This window comes from Neopsephotus bourkii, unplaced genomic scaffold (assembly GCF_033783945.1).
Source record: "Neopsephotus bourkii isolate Nb327-2 ecotype Australia unplaced genomic scaffold, CSIRO-AGI_Nbou_v1 NB_1500, whole genome shotgun sequence".
In the NCBI taxonomy this organism is placed as follows: domain Eukaryota; kingdom Metazoa; phylum Chordata; class Aves; order Psittaciformes; family Psittacidae; genus Neopsephotus; species Neopsephotus bourkii.
This window is the reverse complement of record NW_026901976.1, coordinates 583,253-599,236: the sequence shown is the minus strand read 5'-3', so window position 1 is coordinate 599,236 and position 15,984 is coordinate 583,253. Positions and strand designations below refer to the sequence as shown.

At 45.3% G+C, this 15,984-nt stretch overlaps 1 protein-coding gene across 7 annotated transcripts in view; it reads left to right on the top strand.

Moving 5' to 3' along the window:
* Positions 1–14,141, top strand: part of VPS13D (vacuolar protein sorting 13 homolog D) — a 113,854-nt gene extending 99,713 nt beyond the window's left edge. For 5 of the 7 annotated variants that reach the window (XM_061369490.1, XM_061369488.1, XM_061369489.1 and 2 more), the window contains 2 exons: positions 1,161–1,401; positions 2,179–2,705. In XM_061369490.1, the coding sequence (XP_061225474.1) occupies positions 1,161–1,401; positions 2,179–2,310 (373 nt within the window). In that variant the 3' untranslated portion in view covers positions 2,311–2,705. Of the gene's footprint in view, positions 1–1,160; positions 1,402–2,178; positions 2,706–4,546; positions 4,660–12,902 lie in introns of those variants that run through there. The other 2 variants (XR_009727842.1, XR_009727841.1) reach the window with 2 other exon arrangements.
* The last annotated feature ends 1,843 nt before the right edge of the window (positions 14,142–15,984 follow it).

Below are 15,984 nucleotides of genomic sequence, written 5' to 3'. Positions count from 1 at the left end.
CTTGAAATTTTTCTAGCTATTAAAATTCCATTTGTAGTAATGGATTTGTTTGGATACGGCTCAGAGTAATTTGTGTGGTGTTACTTAAATGATAAAGTTGGCAGTAGCGTTACAGATAGTAGAGCTTTTTACCTACCAAAACCTCCCGAGTAATAACAAACTGCAATGATTTCAGAGCTAGTGGAGTAGTTTACACACGGTATTAGGATAACAGCTGACTTGTGTAAGCAACGGTTCAGAAAATAAGTCATTTTAAACCTACCTGGCAGCAGCAGAATCTTTGTTTTTACAGCTATGCTTCTGCTGCTGTGGATGGAACATTACTACTCTGTGTAGCACTCTTCCATAGTTATGATTTTGTATTTAATTCTGTGAAACTTTCAGCATTTCAAGGGCCCCACTAATGAGGTTCATTTCAGCAGTAAATGGTAAGTGGGGGAGAAGCTTGTGTGTCACATATCTACTTCACTTTATGGTTATTTTTGTTACACATTATTTTCATTACCTTTTCGGCTGTCATAATTCTTGCTATTCTGAACTCACTCTATTCTACCTCTACTATTCATCACTCAGACTAATCTCTCTGGGGAAACCTGCTTGCTGCTTAACCTTTCACCCCTGTGTTAAACAGCTAATTTCTCTTTTCTAGCTACTGATCCAGGCAGCAGGTTAAACTGGTTTTTTGTTTTTAAAGGCAGGGGAGATGTGTGGTAAAAGGAAGCACAGCAGGTTTACAGTGTGTAGAAGGATAATGCTCGTCATAAATGTCTGCAAACCTTTCATGTATCAGCACTGGAACTGAAGTTAGTTTCAATTAAGCTTCAGTATGCGGACTTGCAGTGTTCTGATATGAGGAAATGACTCTTCTTAAGCCTTGTTAAAGAGTATTTTTATATGCCCTTTTCATGTCCAGAGCTAGAAGCTAGACATTTAGCACTAATATTTGATTTACAGCATGACCTTTTTTAACTGAGAGTGTACTTCATCAGCTTGAGTTTTTTTGGAACAGTTTAAATACAATACAGATGAATTGTACATGTTACACTATTTATTTTTCTGAAAGCCTTTCAAAGGTCACAAAACACAACAGGTGAAGACATTTATTAGGTTACTATTTTTAGCTTCAAGTGACTAAGTTTTCCTTTTTCTCTTTTCTGCAGCTTTATAGCAGTGGAGAACATAGACAGCTACTGTGTTCTCATCTCATCTAAAGCTGTTTATTTCCTGAAGAGTGGTGATTACACAGACCGCGAGGCCATCTTCCTTGAAGTCAAGTATGATGATCTCTACCACTGCCTTGTTTCAAAAGACCATGGGAACGTGTACATACAGTTGACGAAGAAAGCTGTTAATACCAGTAGTGGTGTAGCTATGCCAGGCCCATCACAACAGAAACCAATGGTAAGGATCTAGCACCTACTGTTTCATTCATGTGGGGCTTTCTTTTCCCCTTTATGCCTGTAGAGGTGCCCAAGTGTTTGTGGTCATTAGTGTTTGGTTTCCTGTGCTGCTTAACAATGAAAACCTTGTTCTGCCAGCAGTGAAACCAGTGGCTGCTGGAAAGGTCTGGGTGACAGTATGACTTGCTCCCCAAAGTCCTGAGAAAAGCTGAAGGCACAATCTAAGATACTTCCGTAGGCAGAAAAGTTACAGTCGGAAATGTCAATTTGCTTGGAAAAGGCTTTTAACTTTACAATATGTACATGAAACTTAAGTACTTTCCTGCCTGTTTAGTCTTCTGTTCCTATAAATACTAAGATTGGAAAGAGTGTGTCATGCGTGTACAAGTCAGCCGGAACTTGTATGTATAACACCCACTGCAGTAGTTGTTTGGGGGTCAGTTTTACAGGCAAGATTACAAGCTCACCCCTGACCCATGTCAGTTTACATTCCAAACAGAAGAGCCAGATAAAAAGTAGGAGGGGAAGGGAAAGAGGTAACTTACGATGTTGCAAGGTGTTTCTGCTCTCATCCTACAGTACCTACCAGTATTTACCTGTCTCTCCCTCTCAGTTCTTCCTTACTTCAGCCTGAGAAGGAATCACCACAGAAACATTTCTGTTCCTTAGAGGAGACTTCTGAGCTAACCCCTTTGGTTAGTGAAGTGATAAAAATAACTGTATTCTGGTTTAGGTGACAGCAGTACCACATTGTGAAAAACCATGTTTCTCTTTGCAGGTGAATGTGAAATCTGAAGTTCTTGCAATAAAGCTGTCTCAAGAAATAAACTATGCAAAGAGCCTTTATTATGAACAACAGCTTATGTTAAGACTCAGTGAAAATCAAGACCAATTAGAGCTGGACTCCTGAACCTCTTCCTACTGCCAGAGTGAACTGCAATTACTGGTCTGGAGCTGATGGTACTCTGTCACTAGAGAAAGTCCTATATGGTAAGGAAATACATATGATTGACTGTAGTATTCAGCCAAATGGATCACTGTGTGATGTAAGATGTGTGTGTAAGAAAAGAAGGGAGGTGGGCGTGGTGGGCTTGCTTTCTTTTTTTAAGCATTAGTTGTATAACAAAGATATAGTTGAAATGCATTTGGTTCTGGGACATGCCCTGTATTTTGCTAACATGTATATATGTAAAAGAGTTCCATGTAAATAAGAAAGTACAGACCAGGGTGTTGGTATAATTAGAAGTCTGTTTACTGTGTAAAGAAATTAAAGGAGCTATCAGAGTCTGACTGCACTACCTGAAACTAGCCCTTGTGTCTCTTTCTTGTCTCTTGAGAAAGCTGATTTTCACAGTGCAGTAATGTAGATAAATGTTTAAAAGATAAAATAACAGTTAAATTGCAGCTGTTGGTGCACGGATGTCCTGTGGTTTGGAGCTTTAGCTCTGTGATTAGGGTGCATTGGTTGGGGTTGGTTTTCTTCTTAAATCACTCATACACCTAAATTTACATCTGCCTGCTGCTCACTGAAATGTCATCCTCATTTTTAACAAAAACCCATGCATTTTGTTAAATATTGCAATGAGGACTCACTAATTCAGTTACATTTTCAAACTATTAGACAATAAAAAGCTGATTCTGCTCCAAAACCAGCACTCATCCCTTCACACCACTGAAGAGCCCTGCTCCTCAGCTGCTTTTATAGTAATTCAAGTGAGCAGCCTTGGCAACTGGAATCTTTAACTCCAGTTTTTCCCTTCACTAGGACTAGTGTGGAATTCTGCTACTATTGGGAATGCTGGGGATGGGGGGAGAGAAGACCACTGCGTCATCTGTCTTCATGACAACCTCTTCAAAGTTAAGCTTTTGAAATAATAAAAGTAACATAAAAATAACATGCTTTTTCAAATGTTGTACATCCAATCACTATTTCCTTCATCAACATGAACCAAACAGAAGACTGAGGAATGAGTTGTACTTACATACCTGTATGCACAGAAATAAGGAGATCTCATCCACGTGTTTGCTCCCTGGGGATGGTTCAGGGCTGTGCGCAGGACAGTGTGTTGCCCTGCACAACACAGCTTTCCTACAATGCCTGAGTAACCTACATTCCCTTTGACTCAAAGTAAGAAGCCCAACATAGCTTTATGCTCAACTTTGTTTAGCTTTTAATATCCTTTTGCAAAGGCATACAGAAATATTTTTAAACTGCAAGTTAGAATGAAACCGATTTCCACCTCCTGTAAAGTGAAAAGTGAGGATTGTCGTGTAAGGAGAAAATGTTGCATCAGCAGACGTGTGTTTAGTGTGTGACTGGGAATTAAATCCATAAGGTCCATTACACAAATGAAACTGGGTTAATGCAATACTTTTGTCTACTTCTCCACATAACTTTTAAGTAAAATGTAGAATTCAACCAGTGTATTGGCTCAACAGTGCTTTAACATGTCAGTGTCATTGGATGCCACTGCCAGAGTCCCTGCTTCTCTCCCCTGTAATATTCTTTTCTAATGCAGCAAGTATCAAGCTGCTAAAGATGGTACATAGATGGAAAAGGATAATAAAAAGTAGTTTACAGCGCTGTGTGGAGAATTTACAGGCAAATGGCTTGAATACTTAAGTTTTGTAACAATTGAGTAAGGAGCTGATGTGCAAACATCTGAAGAACAGTGTGAGAGGTACACCCTTTGAGCTACCTGACCTCAGGGAACCACAACAGAGAATGGATCTAATTTGTGTAGTTGTTTATTTCTTTTGGACTGTGCTTAACCTGTTCTTTTGACTGCTGGAAGCGATTAAGCACAACATTTAAACCTTTGAAAAGTCTACCCACAAAACTATGAGTACCGTGGTCATAAGTGGCTTAGGTTAGCCCAGTACGTTAGGATCCTGCTCCCAGTGCAGTGCTCTTCTCAGTACAGTGGACGGAGTTCCTCACTTACTTGCCTATGGACAAGGCCAAGTTTTTCTCTTAACAATACAAGCTCAGTGCTGATGACAAGGAGCGATGTACAGGCAGAGCTGGAAGAAGCGTATTGACTCACTTAGTGTTCCAAGCCAAACTGAATCAGAACTGTTGTTTCTTTAAAAGTGCAAATGCTGTTATTTATTGCTGCAACCCAACTATTTTTATATAATTTCAGAACTCTTACTGTGGACTTCCTATTGCTATTGGCACTACTACCACTATTATTCAGTGAATAAATACAACTTTCAGATTCCAGGGGCCATACTCAAAGATAGTTTTCAGAGGATGTAGAGAGTGAAGTTCAAGTCTCCAGCTCAAACACAAGCAGTAAGCAGGCAAATGTTAACAAATTTACTGAATAGTGCAGGTCTTTAGGGTCTATGTATGCTTATCATGCTGGTTTCATTGGAGGAGGTGTGACTGCTGCAGCAATGAAAGCAGATTCAATCTTCAAACTGTAGAAACAGGGGAGGAAAAAAATTCCCTGATGAGAGACAGGAGCACAGCTTTCTGACCCTGTCCCCCATCCTTAGCACATAGCCAGTACAATTCAGGGAGGACAATGCTTTCTCATGCTTTTTTGGTCAGGTCTTTATTAAAAGCTGTTTATCTTCACACTAATAAAGATTAAATACCCCATTAGCTTTGATTTTACCTGTATTTTTCTGAGAACTGTACAACTTGTTCTCTCTCTCCCCTGCCCAGCTTTGTTTTCTTGCCGGAGTTGCTACTGAAGGAATGTAAAACAAAGATTATTGACATAAGAGTTATTTCACAGTAATTCTAGAGAAGTGCAGTAAAGTGATTCCACCCACACTCATCATGTGCCCTTCCTTACAAAACCATGAATGGTGTGCAGGAACAGAAAATGACTGTAGAGAACAGGAATGAATAATTCTCTGAGAGACTGGAGTGGCAAAGCCTTCAAGACTGCTCTTACATCCTCCAGTTCTGATGTTTGAGGTAAAACCTGGACAACACCCTGGAATGTTGGCTGTCACTGTAGGTCAAACCTAGACTTATACTGCACTGCTCTGACCTAAACACTTTGAGATGGTCTGATTCATCCAAAAGTCATTTCAGAGTGGGAGATCAGATGCTAAGGTACTTAAACTTCAATGAAAAAGCACATCTTACAAAATAAAATCCAGCACATCTTTTGTGCCAGAGTTAAGGCAAACAAGACATTTCCAAATTATAACTTAATATAATTTTACCTGGGAAAAATGCATCCTAGTATTCCTAACACCCAGCCCCAGTGTGCTGCTGTCACTATAATGAGACAGACTTGTGACTGAATTAGGTAAGCAAGTTTTTAATATGCAAGATACGCAGAAGAACACAAATGGCAATGTCATTTTAGTCTAGAAGCAACTCTGAACTAGCAGAACTGCAGAAGTCCTTCCTGATCTGACCTAAATCCACAGCAGTGGCTGCAACCTTGTATTTTGTTGCCCGGTGTCTGACAAAGCCCTGAAAACATGGAGAATTACAGTTCTAGATCGTACTGGCTTTATCTCTATGATGTCCTCATGGCCAATGGGAATGCAACAAGGTCAGTTTTTTTGCTGAGGAAACGAGGTATTACTGGGAACCAAGCTGATTACTGGGAACAAGCTAATACTGGGTACCGCAAAAGTACAAAGGCACAGGGCATGTCTGCACACTACAGCTGCTAAAATAGCAAACCCCACACCAGTCAGCACTACCTCATTCTGTAACCAAATGTAACTCCTGGAGACAGTCCTCAGCTGGTAGCAGGATCTGGCACTGCAGAGGTGGCCTCAGTGGATGAGGTTTGTGCCCACTTGCTGCTTCTGGAAGAAGAGCAATTAATTGCTTTCTGAAGCCACAGAATAAACTGGAAAAAGTGTGGCAACTTTCAGACACTTTACTCCAGCCAAGGGTGAGATTCTGTCTGTACGTATACATTTCAGTATGGTATGGTTATGCTGAAACGTTGTTATAGTCGTGACTGGTTCATTCGTGAGTGACCAGGAGCTAACCTGCGTGGCACAGCAGTCAGGGCACGCAGTTCTTGTGGGATGGTGAGCACTCGCCTTATGAGCAGGGCCCAGTCTGGAAGCCCTGCTCTGGCTGCCCCGGTGGTGGCCAGGATAGGCACCCACACAGAGCTGATGAGAGGGGAGGCTGCAGCGCAGAGCTCAGGGTGCAGAGAGTGCCTGCAGTGCTCTGGTGAGGGGAGGGTGCACAATGGGCAGGGCTGCGCTCGGGGCTCCCTGGTGCAGGTCCTCCTGCCGCTGGGGCTGAGCTGCAGGCTGCTATTGATAGGCTGCAAGGTGTCAGGGAAGCTGAGAGGAAGCAGGAACGCTTGCTCCAGGCCCAAACTGCAGGGGCCTCAAGCTTCCCCTGTAGCTCATGGAGGAAAGGAGGCCGTTAACCTGGACAGCTGGGAACTAATAACAAAAAACCAAAAAAAAAAAAAAACCAACAAAAAAAGGAGAACGAGGACAGTTAAAAGCAAGGGGCTTCCTCCTAAATCTGTTGCCCCCACCCAGAACTGCTTTGCGGTTCTGCAGGGATCTAACAAGGAAACGCACACCTAACACCGTGAACAGCCGGCTGATGCACTGCTAAAGGAGATCTCTGCTGGTGCTGCAAGGAAAAAGTGGCGGGTCATAGTAGTCCCTACTTTGAAAGGGACAGAGGCACCCATAGTCAGCCTGACCCAGTCTCAAGGGAGGTGTGTCGCCTACCTGGGGCTCCGATCAGCGGTGTTGCAGAGGCTGCCTGCTCTAGTAAGTCCCACTATTACCCACTTCTAGTGATCCATGTGGAGCTAGCAATACAGACAGCAGTAGGAGAATATTATGAAGGACTACAGAGCCCTGGGAGAGGTGGTTAGGGGCTCTGGAGCTCAGACAGTCTTTTCATCAATTCTCCATGATAGAGGGGAGGACCTTAAAAAGGCTAGGTAGATTGGCCAGGTTAACAAATGGTTAGAACACTGGTGCCATAGCCAGGGGTCAGGGTATTTAGAACACGGGACTCAATCTGGGAGGCCAAGTTTACTGGAGGCTGGTGGAGCTGGTCTGACCAAGAAGGGGAAGAGCAGTTTTGGTAGGAGGCTTGCCAGAATGGTCAAGGAGGCTTTAAACTAGATGTGTTGGGGGAGGGGGGCATCATTCCATCCCAACATACCCAGTCAGCTGCCAGCACCTATAATAAATGCTTGGAGCAATGTAGAGATGTTCCGGCTCCGCCAGCCAATGAGCTTGCTTCATTTGGAGCTCGGCTCAGATGCCTCTATACAAATGCCCATAGCATGGGCAACAAACAAGAGGAATTAAGAGATGTGTGCTCATCTACGGGGATATGATATAATAGGCATCACAGAAACATGGTGGGACGGCTCCTATGACTGGAGTGTTGGAATGGAAGGTTACAGGCTCTTTAGAGAAGACAGGCCTGGCAGGCAGGGAGGGGGAGTTGCCCTTTATGTTAGGGATCGGCTGGAGAGTATGGAACCGTCTGGGGAAAGGGGAACAGTTAACAGAGAGTTTGTGGGTCAGGGTTAAAGGGAGAACATCCATGGGGGACATTACTGTGGGGATCTGTTACAGACCGCCTGATCAAGAGCACTCTGTGGATGAAGTGCTCTGTAGGCAGACAGGCACAGCCTCACACTCATGGGCCCTTGTCCTCGTGGGGGACTCCAACCACCCTGACATCTGTTGGAATGACGGTACGGCCCGGCACAAGCAATCCAGGAGGTTCCTCGATTGTGTGGAAGACAACTTCCTTCTGCAAGGAACAGAGGAGCCGACAAGGAGAGGTGCCATGCTTGACCTCCTGCTCACCAACAGGGAAGGGCTCCTTGGAAATGTGACGCTCCAGGGCAGCCTTGGTTGCAGCGATCATGAGATGGCTGAATTCGAGATGCTCAGGACAGTGAGGAGAGCGTGCAGCAAGCTCACTGCCCTGGACTTCAAGAGAGCAGACTTTGGCCTCTTCAGGAACCTGCTCAGTAAGGTTCCATGGGATATAGCCCTAGAGGGCAGGGGGGCCCAAGACTCTTGGTTGATATTCAAGGATCACCTGCTACAAGCTCAGGAGTGTTGCATCCCAGCGAGAAGGAAGTGCAGCAGGAGGGCCAGGAGACCTCCTTGGATGGATAAGGAGCTGCTGAGGAAAAAAACAAATGAAAAAAGAGTCTTATAGAAAGTGGAAGCAAGGACAGGCAGCCTGGGAAGAGTACAGGGATGTTGTCCCGGAAGCCAGGGACCGGATTTGGAAAGCTAAGTCCCAGTTAGAATTAAACTTGGCTAGGGATGTTATGGACAACAGGAAGGAATTCTACAGGTACATAGCAAATAAAAGACAGACTAGGGACAATGTGGGCCCTCTCCGGAAGCTATCAGGAGAACTGGCTACACAGGATTTGGAGAAGGGTGAGGTTCTGAATGACTTCTTTGCCTCAGTCTTCACTGGCAAATGCTCTGACCACACCACCCAAGTCTTGGAAGGCAGACACAGGGACTGTGAGAATGAAGACCTTGGGCCCACTGTAGGAGGGGATCTGGTTCAAGACCATCTTAAGAACCTGAACGTGCACAAGTCCATGGGTCCTGATGAAATCCATCTGTGGGTCCTGAAGGAGCTGGCAAAAGAAGTTGCTAAGCCGCTGGCCATCATATTTGGCAGATCATGCCAGTCAGGTGAAGTTCCCGACGACTGGAAAAAGGGAAATATAACCCCCATTTTAAAGAAGGGGAAAATGGATGACCCGGGGAATTACAGACCAGTCAGTCTCACCTCTGTGCCTGGCAAAATCTTGGAGCAGATTCTCCTGGAAGGCATGCTAAGGCACATGAAAAACAAGGTGGTTGAATAAAGAACTGGCTGGATGGCAGCATGCAAAGAGCTGTGGTCAATGGCTCAATGTCCAGCTGGAGACCAGTAACAAGTGGTGTCCCTCAGGGACTGGTGTTGGGACCATTCTTGTTCAGCATCTTTGTTGGTGACATGGACAGTGGGATTGAGCGCACCCTCAGCAAGTTTGCCGATGACACCAAGCTGTGTGGTTCGGTTGATCCGCTGGAGGGAAGGAATGCCATCCAGAGGGACCTTGACACGCTTGTGAGGTGGCCTGATGCCAACCTCATGAAGTTGAACCATGCCAAGTGCAAGGTCCTACACCTGGGTCGGGGCAATCCCAGACACAGCTACAGGTTGGGCAGAGAAGAGATTCAGAGCAGCCCTGCAGAGAAGGACTTGGGGGTGCTGGTCGATGAGAAACTTAACAGGAGGAAGCTTCAGTGTGCACTCCCAGCACAGAGAGCGAACTGTATCCTGGGCTGCATCAAAAGGAGCGTGACCAGCAGGTCAAAGGTGATCCTGCCCCTCTACTTCGCTCTCATGAGACCTCACTTGGAGTATTGTGTGCAGTTCTGGTGTCCTCAACATAAAAAGGACATGGAACTGTTGGAACAGCTTCAGAGGAGGCCACGAGGATGCTCAGGGGACTGGAGCACCTCCCATATGAAGACAGGCAGAGAAAGTTGGGGCTGTTCAGCCTGGAGAAGAGAAGGCTGCGTGGAGACCTCATAGCAGCCTTCCAGTATCTGAAGGGGGCCTATAGGGATGCTGGTGGTGGACCCTTCATTAGGGACTGTAGTGATAGGACAAGGGGTGATGGGTTAAAACTTAAACAGGCGAAGTTTAGGCTGGATGTAAGGAAGAAGTTCTTTACTGTGAGGGTGGTGAGGCACTGGAATGGGTTGCCCAGGGAGGCTGTGAATGCTCCATCCCTGGCAGTGTTCAAGGCCAGGTTGGATGAAGCCTTGGGTGCCATGGTTTAGTGTGAGGTGTCCCTGCTCATGGCAGGGGGGTTGGAACTGGATGATCTTAAGGTCCTTTCCAACCCTAACTATTCTATGATTCTTCATTTTAGTAAATGTAGGGCTGGGACCAAACCACTTACAATTTCCAGCTTGTATTTTGGATTGAGCTTTATTATAGTCTATTTATTACAGCCTACTGTTAGCTGGTCTGTGCTCTGACAGTCTTAAAAAAGGAATTGGGACAGCACAAAGACATCTTCCTCAATAACACCATAAAGTTACCGAGGAAAAGGGTTCATTACCAGAGGCCACAGGTCAGTTGGACTGAACCATAAGCTTTTTGTAGCTCTCTAGCAGCAGATTTTCTGAAGTGGGAGAATGTGAGGACAAAGCAACTATGTGCATACTTCCCATTCCTCACACTGGGCAGCTCTGCATGTGTCTCATGGTGCAATGGTAATCACATGAAGGGAGGCTTGCCAGGAGGAGAACAGTTACCCATTAACCACTGGCAAACACTGCGGGGAGGAAATAAATGTTGTTTTTCTGTTTTCCTCAGTAGAATGACAGCACATTCTATACAGCCATAAAAATAACCTTGGAGCAGTTGCTGGTGCAGAGGAGCTGCATACCTACTGCAGTATACCAGTGCTGGCAATGGCCTGGTGTGTACCAACAGTGCCTCAGTGCCATCAGACTCTAGTATCATAAGAGGGGTTTGTTGGGAATTTTGGGTGGGGGGTTTGCCTTTGTGTTGGGTTTGTTCTGGTTTTTTTCTGTAGCTGACACACAAGCAATTACCCCAGCGATGTGCCCAGCACAGAGTTCTCTCCATGGACAAGAATAACCTTGCACCTCAGGCCTGCTCTGGTCTGACTCAGAAGTACTAAAAGGCCACAAAAAAAGTAAACAGCTTTCATGTGCATTTACATTTTGGGTAAATGGCTGGGTCACCCAGAGGACAAGGACTGTGTATGGGAGCTATGGAACAACTGCTTCTGCACACTGAAACCACCAGCAAAAATAGTCTCCTGGATGATGTAGCTGTAGAGAAATTTTAATAAATGAAAGAGAAATCTAGCATATCAACTATTCCGTAACCCTTCAGACACAGCAAAAGCACACATTTGCTTTGACCCGGGAAGGTGACTGACCATTCCTGAGGACTGCTGCTTCAAGGCCCTTGGCAAACAATCCACAATCAGGAGTGCAAACCACTGGGTATTGAAATAATGATGGAGTGAGAAATTTGTGCTTGCATGTAGGTGTGTGGGGAGGGAGGAAGGCAAACCACCATCTGGAGGACCAGACTGCCCACACACCCCCCAGCCTTCCTTGGTAAGGTCAGGACCCAGAAACAGAAACTCAAGACACCAAGGAGACCACCACCAGCAATGGTTTCCCCCTACCCATGTGCAGTTCTGGTCCCTCTGAATAATCCTCTGTGTGCCAATGCATTTCTCAGGTTTTCTTTTAATCATAAAGCACGGAAGGAACAGTATTTGAGGTAAACATCCTGGAAATATGAAGGTTATATTTAGCACTACCATCTGTGCCGGAATATATCTTTATTTGTGGTGTAACAGCAGTTGCAGTGTGAGTCTTCAGAGGATTAAGCAAAGACAACGTATTTCCATGCCAAGTTCAGACAGGTATATGTAAAATACAAGAACATGATACTGTATATAAATTGGTAATATTATTCTTTCTGACTTAGCTCAGTATAAAGCTGATCTTCAGTCATGCTATTTATGGAATCATAGACTATTTTGGGTTGGAAGGGACCTTAAAGCTGATCCAGCTTCAACCCCTGCCACGGGCAGGGACCCCTTCCACTGGAGCAGCTTGCTCCAAGCCCCTGTGTCCAACCTGGCCTTGAGCACTGCCAGGGATGGGGCAGCCACAGCTTCTCTGGGCACCCTGTGCCAGCGCCTCAGCACCCTCACAGGGAAGAGCTTCTGCCTAAGAGCTCAGCTCAGTCTCCCCTCGGGCAGGTTCAAGCCATTCCCCTTGGCCTGTCCCTACAGGCCCTTGTCCCAAGCCCCTCTCCAGGTTTCCTGCAGCCCCTTTAGGCACTGGAGCTGCTCTGAGGTCTCCCCTTCAGGAGCCTTCTCTTCTCCAGGCTGCCCCAGCCCAGCTCTCTCAGCCTGGCTCCAGAGCAGAGCTGCTCCAGCCCTCGCAGCAGCTCCATGGCCTCCTCTGGACTTGCTCCAACAGGTCCATGTCTTCCCTGTACTGAGGGCTCCAGAGCTGGATGCAGTTACTTGCTACCTGTACTAGCTTCCTCTAATGCTTCTTGAGGGCTTCCCTAATATGTACCAGCCTCGGTATGCAACAGTATGTCAACTTGAAATCTGACCACCTTGTTAGTTTTGTGGCAGAAGACTCTATTATGGTTCTCACTCTTAGGCCTTATGACAGTAGTTACTAATCCTACATTTTGCTTCACTGACGACTAATTCCAACTGCTGATGCTACCCATTAAAAAAAAGTAAATATAAATATATATATTAAACTAAACCAGTATCTACCTGGAGAAACCACCTACTGAGAAAACATGAGCAAAAATAAACAACTGCCAAGTCCATAATCACACTGAGATCACACCAAAAGCTGACATTTATGAGCAGGTTTAAGAGCTAACTCCCCAGCTCTGAGATTCCTGATTTCAAATGCTAAATCCACATAACACACAGACCTTCACCCGCTTTTCTTTCTTTCCAATAGCAACCTTTATGCCCTCTCCTTCGAGCACACACCAGAGGGAAGCTGACATGCAGAAGAACATGTACTTACACACCAGAAAGCCAGAAGGTATCACAGGACATCCAGAAATTCGCACAGCATCTGTTGGATGCTCTCAGCATTTGAAAGACAAGCATCCATTGTCAAAGCAGAGATTAAATGCCTATTTAAATTATAACCATCAATGATAAGCAGCTTAGCACTGAGCCTTCGCTGTACATTCACACACAGATTATGGTATTACTGCAAGATCTCTCTGCTGTAGGTTCCTGCAGAGGTTTGAAATAACCCACACACAGCACAAGAGCCCACTTTCACAGCTGGCACACATGAGCAACCCTTCTAGACTCACGCTGGTAACTGGACTGCTCTGGAGAAAAAGCAGGTTTCTGTCTTTCATAAAGAAATGCTGAAATATGAGCAATTTGCAACAGAAACCATGCAACTGACCAGCTGATGCTCAACACAAGCACAGCACAATGCCTGCATATTCCACAGAACAACCGTCTGCACCCCTTCTGGGCTGCATTCAGCAACACTTCTCCTCACTGCCCACACTGAACAGGTAGCAATAACCAACAGGTTTCCAGCACCAGCAAGACACCCGGAAGAGCCTCTGCACTTGTTCCCCCAGAGACATGCAGAGAGGAGGCATTTCTGGAGGTCTGGCTCCTATTCAGGAGAGAAATGTTTCCCTTGGCTTGTGAACGTTGCTCAGGCTGAGCACGGTAACAGGCTGAAGAAGCCAGCTTTCCATTCCCTGTTCCATTACTCTTTTTGATTGGCACTTTAATGAGGGCGCCAGGGGTCGACCCCTTGCCAGGGGGCAGGTTCATGCCCCGTTTATCTCACAGTCCATGTAAGACTAAAATAACACACCAGGCTGAGTTTCACTGGCTTGTAATCCAACAGCCCACCATGATGGATTGAGTGACTGCAGCAAGCTGGCAGCTAAAGTGTGTTGTAACAGTATCTTTCTGTCAGCACAACACAATGGATTTGCTGATTCCTGGGCTTTCCCAGTGTTCACCCTTACCATCAGCTCAGAACTTGCTAAAGTTCATTTTCCAGGGGGCTGCAAAGTGATAATAAATAACATACCAAAGGTTACGCCAAGCTTTTCTTCCCCTCAACTGTCCTGCTGCTGACAAAGTAGGGGGTGTGGTGCCAGCTTTATTGCACACACAAGAGCAGCCGTAAATCCACTCGCTTTTCCAGAAAGGAAGAAAGGGGGCAGCTATACTGCTCTTTTTGTGTGAGCTTATCCTGCCAATACAACACGCTACACAGGACGTTTCACCCCCTCACATAACAGTGAATACAATCCAGCACCAGAGGAGGTTTCTATGTAAAGCACTCCTCTCCAGAAGAGCTGTCGGCTTATATGGGGGCTAAGTTCACAGGCTGCAGAAACATGGCCAACAATCCACAGTCCTTGTGATCCTTTTACTTATCTGCATGGCTTAGAACCATCAAAATAACCCATAGTGAGCTAGAAAACACAGGAATCCTATGTGAGGGATGTATTACGTTTTAGATCCCTTTCTTTAGTATTATAAAATATCCTCTTATCTCCTCTACAGGAAAACCCCAAACAGGGTGGTGGGGTGTTTGTTCTTTTTTTTTTTCCCTTTAAATAAAACTTGGGAATACTAGGAAAGAGACTGAATTTTATTTGTCATCTCAAGACGCCCTCCATGTCCTCTTACTAAGAAAGACCTTGTCTCTGTGTCTTGATACCCTTCTCATTTTCCTTGCCACTGCCTGTGAAATGAGCAACTCACCTCGCATACCAGGGAGAACATTCTTATTTTCAGTTATTGCCATCCCAACCCCTCCCACCAAGAGCAAATAAATGAGCTCCACAACAGAAGTGGCTTTTCACTTCCTGTATAAGGATTTTTGACTGCACGAATTTCAAGCTACAACTCTCCCACTCTCCAAAGTCAGTTAACACCCTGCCCCTGGGGTTAATAAAGAGGGAGGGTGAATACTATTCTCCTTGCTTAAGAGAGAACAACTCCATACATTTATCTGGACCTCTACAGTTGTCAGTTTCTTTTAGGCCTTGCACAACACAGTCTAACACAGCCACAAGTATCTCTAAAATCAACTTCAGCTGCCCTAATGTCAATGTGTTCTGAAATATTTCACTGTGGGCATCCAGAACTGATTCAGCCTCACCCTTTTCCATCTCTGGGACTCCAGATCTCACTCTGGCCAAAGCAAGTGTGTTCTGGCCAGCAAAAATTACTAAGAGAGAAGGGGACTGAGGAAGGTAAAAGAAATGAGAATACAGACGTGGAAAGGACTCAGACAGGTAAGATCAAGGAATAATGCATAGGGATATGAAAAAAAAATAACATGACGGGAAAACAGGGCCAGACGAAGGAGCTGCCTGAAGAAAAAACGGCTGCTCTCAAAAGCAGCTTACTGTTTACATTGACAATACAAGTCACTGCACAGTACAGATTTCAGTTCACAGGCCTGGAGAAACAAGCCTCATGGGTTGAAGATCTGTTTGTGAGAGGGAAGAAACAATCATAACTACGAACTGAACAGCAGCAGCACATGGGGTCACTACTGGTGCAAGCCTCTGGTAGTGCAGAGTATGTAATTAGCCTAATTCTTTGCAGGACTCCTCTAGAGAATACAGTTTGTAGTTCTGGGCACCCCAGCACTGTGGCCTGCAGATACATTACTCATCTAGCTTTGAACTAGCTCCCTCAGAGACTGCCAACATCACACCCACAGCACAGTGAGGTGAGGTAGATGTCTTGTGAACACGGTCTGAAGCTTCACTATGGACCTTGTCTGCCTACATAAGTTGCTGTAGCCAAGCCCTAAATGTTCTCTGGGAAGAGCTAGATACTTACAGCTCAGCACAGAAACACAGAAGAGGGCATACGGAGCCTACAGCAGAAAGTCTGGGAATTATTAGGACAAACGAGTGGGTGGGAGAGCTCAAGGGACCAGTGGGCGGATGCGGGAAATCAGTAACACTGATTTGAATAACTGGTAACAATTGTTAGATCTTCTTTGGTATGAATCATCTCTCAGAGAC